Genomic DNA, 6,985 nt, shown 5'->3' on the forward strand with positions numbered 1-6,985 from the left:
GGTGACTGCCCGCTGGGAAAGCCCGGCTGTGGCGGCGAGTGCCCGGGGAGGAGCTGCGGTGCTTCGGAATCGTGATGCCGTGCGGCCGTATCAACGATCTGGGGATGAGCTTCCCCCGTGAGGGGGGTGCCGGAGCTCGCCGGGTGGGCCAGGGAGGGAGTCAGGCCGTTGCTGGGTGTGTATTGAGACTGATAATCCTCTGGGTTATCTCTTCAGGGGAAGCTTGAGTTCATTTCTGCAGGTGTTAAGCGTCTTCCCCATGGGTCTCTGTAAAAAGGACACAAGTTTTTGGCTTGTTATACCGAAAAACAAATTTATTGAAGACTCTTAGATCAGTGAGGTGTGTGTCTGTGTAGTCATACCTAGTAAAACGCTGAGTCTTTGGTACTGCCATGGGGTTGCGCTGTCTGAAACCAGCTCACCTTTCGACTGCAAACCTTAATGCAGATGCTTGTCTGACGATGCGTTCAGAGTTAACTGTCTATGAATCTGTAAAAGGGTAGACAGGTCATTGTGAAGCCTTTTTCTGCGAGTAGGGTGGCACATGTTGCTAGTGCAGGGACTCCTGGTGCACACTGTGTGGTTTCCAGACTAGGTGAGAACAGCAAACTCTTCTCTTTCAGAATCTGAGACCTATTCTGCTGTATCTCAGCTAATGTAGCAGGTGTCTCGGAAGTGGCTTAAACTTTTCCAGTGAATCTCTTTATGTTGGTGGTGGGATTATGTGCAAAACTCGTATAATTGTTGTTAGGCACTGTGTTTATGTTTATAAATACATGAATGGCTTGCTGTATTTGCAAGGTGACAGTGGAAGGGTAAGCAGTGATGTTAAATAGCCACCTCTTAAGATTCTCTTTAGAAAAATAACCCTATTGAAGAGAAATTCATCAGGTCTGCCTGCTTTGAAAATTCAAACCAATTTAAGGGGTGATTTACAAGGGGAAATAGAACAAGAGACACAGAACAGTAGGTACTTTAATTTTTAAATGGCCTATTAATTTAGCCAGTAGTGTATCTGAAATAGTACTGAGTAACTACCATGCACATTCAGTTCCATGGATATACTTGTTCCTGAGCTAAGGATAGACACTTTAATATATTTTTTTAATTTAAAAGGTTTAAATTATCCCATAGCATTCCCAAATATTTTTTTAAGAGTTGAATGTTTTGTGTTTAAATTAGTAATCCATAATAGTTACTTTCGTTCTTGGATTTTTAATTTTTTTTTGCTTAGACGCCTTTATAGAAAAGGACTTCACACCCAGTAATTTTCTGCTGGATGGTAGTTTTGAGTCAGGCTAGGGTATTGCTGTAGGATCTGTCTTACCTAGGTACATATGTTGTTGCTGGCTTTCCCAGTGACTGGCTGAGCTGTGTATGTTGTTGTGAAGATCTATCTATCTGTGGCTTCACATGCTTCCTATTGATTTCTTCTGTGCCTAGAAGTATCCAGGGTCTTCCTCTGTTTACTTAATTAAATTTTTCTTGGGAAAAACTCCTTGCTCACAGTTCAGTAATTACAGCTAGCTGCTTGAATATTCATATGTTGTCCCTCTGTTGTGTCTCCCGTGGGCTCAGATTATTGAATTTATTTCTTTCTTAATGCCTCCAAAACTGAAAGAGGGTAGTTGACCAAGTTCTGAATTTCATACAGCCTTTGAAATGTGAAGTTTGAAAACTTTTGTGAAGAGTGATTATTTCTTATCCTTTTGTCTTTAGCACCAGAAGGGGAAGCAAATCCAGTTTAAACGCCTTGAGGCTTTTGTTCGAGATTCATGGTGCAAACACCGAGACAACGTCCGGCTGAGGCGCATGGAGCAGAGGCCTGGCCAGGTGGCTGTGGCTGTACCTCAGGAGCACAAATTGGCCTTTGTGGTGCGGATTGTAGAGTAAGAAACTTCAGTTACTCCATCGTTGCTGCTCTTTGTAACTGTCATATAATTACTAAGCAAAGGAAGGGTGATCAGCCCAAACGTGTCTTTTTGCAGATAATCTGAGAACTTTTGTTGCTGTGTTAGAGAAATGTGGTTACTAATATATTTTTTTCTGACTCAGTATTAAGGGAGTGAGTAGGAGAGTAAAAAGAGTAATTGAGTTGTTGCGGCTGAAAAAAAACTTCACTGGAACGTTTGTGAAGCTGACACCTTTATCCCTGAAGATGCTGCGGATTGTGGAGCCTTACGTGGCGTGGGGGTAAGTGCCAGACCCGTGACTTGAGAGCAGTTTGCATGTGAATAGCATCACTTTCTGATCCTCTGTCTGGTATCAGAAATCCATAGCTAGCTTTTCCAGTAAAATTTTGTCAACTTTAAAACTTCTATTTGTCCTTTTTCTCATTGGTCTAAACATAATTGCTGACTTTCCCAACTCTATACAAACAGGCAGGAAGGAACTTCCTGCTGCATCGTGCTTCTCCATTACAGGGTCTGATTTCTTTTTTTTTTTACACAGACACCCTAACCTGAAATCTGTACGAGAGCTCATCTTGAAACGAGGCCAAGCCAAGATTAAGAGAAAGAGGATGCCTCTGACAGACAATATGCTGATAGAGAAGTATTTAGGTGAGGAAGAGGATAAGAAAATCAAGGAAAGAGGCAGATGTTGAGATTTTTAGTCTAAGCTAAGAGGGAGGGGAGGATGAAAACTCTCACAAAGGACTGGCAGTTTTGTGGTAGTGTGAGGAAAGATAGTACAGTTGGACATTTTGTGTATATGTTGTTTGGAGCGGAGGGTTGTTTTGTTGAGGATTTCTTAAATGTTTAAGGTTTTTGTTTCTGCAGGGGACTGCGGTATTATTTGCCTGGAAGACCTTATTCATGAAATCTGCTCAGCTGGGAAGAATTTCAAGAGAGTCACAAACTTTCTGTGGCCATTCCATCTGTCAGTGGCTCGTCATGCTTCACGTAACAAAGTGGGTTTCCTCAAGGAAATGGGCAAGCCTGGCTGCAGAGGTGAAGCAATCAACAAGCTCATACGTCAGCTGAACTAGTGAGGTGAGGAATGCCTGTTGTCTAACTTCTAAGTCTTACCCTTTAGCCAGTTTACTAAGACTAGCTATACTGCTATTGGAGGTGGGGGTCTGCTTTGGTTTTGATTCTGCACTTTCCAGAAGTGACCTACGACTGTAGGGGAAATTACTGTAGAGTGTGGGTTCCATTAGCTATCAGCAAATCCTACTGGACACCCCCATAAAGACTTGGCTTCTGGGACATTGCATTAATGCGACTGTTTTGGTTTTTCTTTCCTGTTCTGCAGGGTCTTTGTGAAAACTTCAGGATTTATACCGTGTTCCTTGTCACGTGTTGTTTTCATGGACATTATCTCTATGCAGTGATTTACTGTGATTCTTGACTGTTGGTGCCTCTAAAAAATATATTTTAAAAAATACACAGATGATAATGGAGAATGGCTGGTCCTTAAGAAGAAAAATAGTATTTGGCACAAGAAAGAAGTGACTTGAACTTCCTGGAACAATCTGACTTCTGCATCTCTGTAAAACAAGTGGTTTTTTTACTAATTTCTGATGGCTTTGTACCAGTTGCCTCCTGATTTCATCTTTGGTATAAAACAGTACTTGTCAGTTCCTGATTTAAATTTCAGTTTGGGTTGACTTGCACCCACTGCTTTGAGCTTGTCCCTGCCAGAGGAAGTGCTTGAAGGTGCACTTCTTGAGGTGCACCTCCTTCTAGGTGGAAAGGAGTAAGTGCAGCAGTCACCTGTTAAAAAATATTGCTGACAGGCAGGAGACAGTAGGTCTGTTACTGCAGTATTTAGACTGTATTTATTTTTTTAAAAACCACACAATTTTGTCCTGATCTACCAGTCTGCCTTTTCACTTTGCTTATTTGGGACTGCTGGAAATAACTATCTCCTGGTTTGAAAACCCAGAAACTTTGTAATATAGCAGCAGAGTACCTATAATCAATGTTTTTAATAAATAAATTTTTGAAATTATACCACTGTTGCTAATAATATATCACTAGAAGAGAGAGATAATTTAAATACTCTGCCTCAAGTGAATTTGATGAAGGGAATGAACAAAAACATGGAAGACCCTGAAAGTTCTGTTAACACAATTTAAAATCCCTAATTTCTTCTAGTAAAAAAATGGGTTAAGAAGGCAGGAAATGCATTCTTAATGCTATTTAACAAATATGGAAGGCAAGAGTGTGCTTAATCATTAGGTCCCTGGATCTATTTATACTGCTATTTAAAGATGTAAATGGGGGCAAACTATTAACCCATTAATGGATTTCATATTTACTCCACAACACTTGTTTGAGACTCAGAGGAAACAGTTAACTGTGTAAGTAGGATTCCATTGGGGTATTAGTTGAATAAGTTATTAACTGATGTAGCATTCATTAAGCTATCTAAACGATGAAGTCTGAATTAGAGAACACTATACAATTTCAAGCTTTATTATGTAAAACAAGAATACAAACATAGAAAATGCTTGACAAATACTGGAGACATACATGAACTTTGAACACCACACTTTGAAGAGTCCAGCAGTTGTTAATGTACAAGGCTTCATATATTTTAAGATTTTCCTGATAAGCAGCTGTTTTCATTGTAAAGAGCTACAAGTTAACTACAGAATTGTGCTGTTGATTCATTTCTGGTAACCACAGCTCAGGCTTTTAACATTAAGAACTGGCTGTCAGGAATGAGATTTATTTTTTTTTGTGCCAGAGAGAACTTAAGCCTGCTAATAGAATGCAGTATATAGTAATCTTAAAATACTAAATTAAAAGATCCTAGATTTAGGCAGTGTTTCTAGTCAATGTGGCAGTTTAACATACAGTTGAGTAAGAATTTTAACTAACAGTATGAGCTAAACTATCATGAATACCTTATGTAAACCTCAAGAACAATGCCAGCTTAGTCTAGTGTTACACCACATTATCACAGAAACATGTTGCCTTTTTTCTGCATCATCATTCAGCAAGAGCAACAGTAATGATGTGTTCACAACTTAGCTGCACTAGAAACAGAAAATGTACAAGGTAACACAATATATACAAAACCCCCGTCTCAGGGGAAAGAATCCTTTTTGTAAGCCACCATACTACTGACTTTGTGGACTGTAGTAGTGAAGGACCGCAGACGGACCTCTTCTGAATTGGCTATGAATTGTGGTCCTGACTCTTCCCATTTCTCTGGCACTGCCAAGTCTTTATCCGTGTATATCAGCAAGTCAAAGGCACCTGTAAGCAAGTGGGAACAAGTTAACAGTAATGCCTGCTTAAGACTGCATGTTTGAAGTGCACCTGCTAGAACTTGAGACATGTACCAGAACTTTTGGAAGTTGTACTGATACTACTTATGTGAAAAGAAATAGTAGTTAAGTAATGAAAACAAGTCTTAGTTGTTTTCATGTGTAGCCGTGTTAGTTTTCTGAAGCAAATGCGATGTGATTTTTTTCTATAGGTGTTGGAATGCTGTTAAGCTGATCTCTACCTAACACTTCATAGGAACTTAATGGTTACTTAATGCCTGTCTACAGCTAGAGTCAGAAAATAATCTATTATTTCTGAAAATTTAGGTTCCTCAGAATATCCATGCTAGTTTAAGTTTGTTAAACCACTTTGAGCTCTATCCTTTTGACAAAAAAATCTTAAAGTATTTTGTGTAGAAAGTACCACTAGGGCCTTTAAATGAAGTTGCTCCATATCCTTTATTGAGAGATGGTTCACAGTATTTTTATTTGTTGTGCAAGAAACAATAGGGGTAATTCTTAAAAGTATTTTATCTGTACACAATTGCAAGAGACATAATCTTAGTCCTACAAAGGTGCTGTCTCAGAAATGTGATGGTATATGACATGTAATCATTTAAAAAGCCCCAGAACATCAGCAGAAAATATTTCTAAAGCAGAAATGTTCTGAGGTTTTCCAAAACAAATGTTGGATTTCTTTAGTGGAGTTAAGAATACTCACAGGCAGTTTCCAACAGTGGCAGAAAAGTTACTGTGGCAGTTATCTGTCTGATTACAGAGCGAATTTCATCCTGAATAGCTTTCTGGGATTTTTCTCGTGGTGCACTGGAAAAAACAGGAAAATGCTGTTAAGAAAGCAAGCTTCTACTATACTGATGGTTTTCTTTAAACAGGATTTTTTTATAGTCGTGGCACTCTTAAGAGGGGCTTAAGCCCTAGGAAGCAGACTTAGAAAAGTTAAGTGATAGTTGGTTTCCCTTGTTTGTGAAGCTTCACAGATTTGTAAGGGATGTTACTTGTTATTTTCAGCCCAGAATGGATAAAAACATGTAGGCAACAGGAAGGCATTCATTATTTAGGGCATGTACCTAATGCTGGATTTTGTATATTTTGTTGAAGATGTAAAATTAAGTTTTAATCTGATTTTTTTTAAAAAAACAAACAAAAAAACACCACAAAAAACCAACAGAAAAGCACACCTGAGGGTTATGTATGCTTCAATCATATAACGACTGCTTTGCAGACAATGAAGAGGAATGGGAGTAGGAAAGGTAGTAGGTTTGCTAAGGTTTGATGCTCATACTTAGAAAGGCTGTTCCATCTGCTCTGAAGAACACGCTGATGTGCACGGGATTCCTCTGGTGCCTGCACAGGAAGAGCAGGCACACAACACCGGTTACTCACGTCTCATCTTTTGCAGTTTTGTCACACTCTATGTCAAACTGCCACCGCTCCAGGACCTCGTTGTTTTCGGTACTGGAGATGACCACCACCAGGCGCTGCACGATGCACTTGTACAGCCACTCTGAAAGAAGCCAGAAAGATAGGAAGCATCAGCAGAGACGCCAGACGGAGGGCACCGCAGCCCCCCCTCAGCACCCGCCCCGCACCTTTCATCTGCTCCACCACGTTGTTGAGGTAGTTCTTCAGCTCGGGGTCGGTGGTGACGAGGAGGGTGAGCCCGTACTTCTGGACGCGGGTGAAGGTCTCGGGGGGGTAGATGCCCCGCTGGTAGAGGATGCTGTTGATTCCATAGGCTGCAAC

The 6,985-nt window shown here is 40.3% G+C and overlaps 2 protein-coding genes across 2 annotated transcripts in view; one reads left to right on the forward strand and one right to left on the reverse strand.

Annotated features, from left to right (window-relative positions):
• The first annotated feature begins 392 nt into the window (after positions 1-392).
• On the forward strand, positions 393-2,989 carry RPL7L1 (ribosomal protein L7-like 1). The gene is made up of 5 exons (XM_009998575.1): positions 393-491; positions 1,720-1,889; positions 2,056-2,193; positions 2,452-2,561; positions 2,781-2,989. The coding sequence occupies exons 1-5, from the start codon at positions 393-395 to the stop codon at positions 2,987-2,989; spliced, it is 726 nt and encodes a 241-aa protein (XP_009996877.1).
• A 2,048-nt stretch (positions 2,990-5,037) lies between these two features.
• MAD2L1 (MAD2 mitotic arrest deficient-like 1 (yeast)) overlaps positions 5,038-6,985 on the reverse strand; it is a 168,532-nt gene continuing 166,584 nt past the window's right edge. The window contains exons 6-9 of the mRNA XM_009998576.1: positions 6,832-6,978; positions 6,626-6,746; positions 5,943-6,046; positions 5,038-5,210 (exon numbers count right to left, since the gene is read on the reverse strand). Of these exons, the coding sequence (XP_009996878.1) occupies positions 5,038-5,210; positions 5,943-6,046; positions 6,626-6,746; positions 6,832-6,978 (545 nt within the window). The remainder of the gene's footprint in view (positions 5,211-5,942; positions 6,047-6,625; positions 6,747-6,831; positions 6,979-6,985) is intronic.

Source organism: Chaetura pelagica, unplaced genomic scaffold (genome assembly GCF_000747805.2).
Source record: "Chaetura pelagica isolate M959 unplaced genomic scaffold, ChaPel_1.0 scaffold176, whole genome shotgun sequence".
NCBI classification, from domain to species: Eukaryota; Metazoa; Chordata; class Aves; order Apodiformes; family Apodidae; genus Chaetura; species Chaetura pelagica.

What these genes read in the sequence shown, in the direction of transcription:
- RPL7L1 (XM_009998575.1), top strand. Translation starts at nt 393, where the DNA reads ATGGGGTTGCGCTGTCTGAAACCAGCTCACCTTTCGACTGCAAACCTT. An exon ending in GAGCCTTACGTGGCGTGGGG is followed by an intron (nt 2,194 to 2,451) that starts GTAAGTGCCAGA and finishes TTTTTTACACAG; the next exon opens with ACACCCTAACCTGAAATCTG. An exon ending in GCTGATAGAGAAGTATTTAG is followed by an intron (nt 2,562 to 2,780) that starts GTGAGGAAGAGG and finishes TTGTTTCTGCAG; the next exon opens with GGGACTGCGGTATTATTTGC.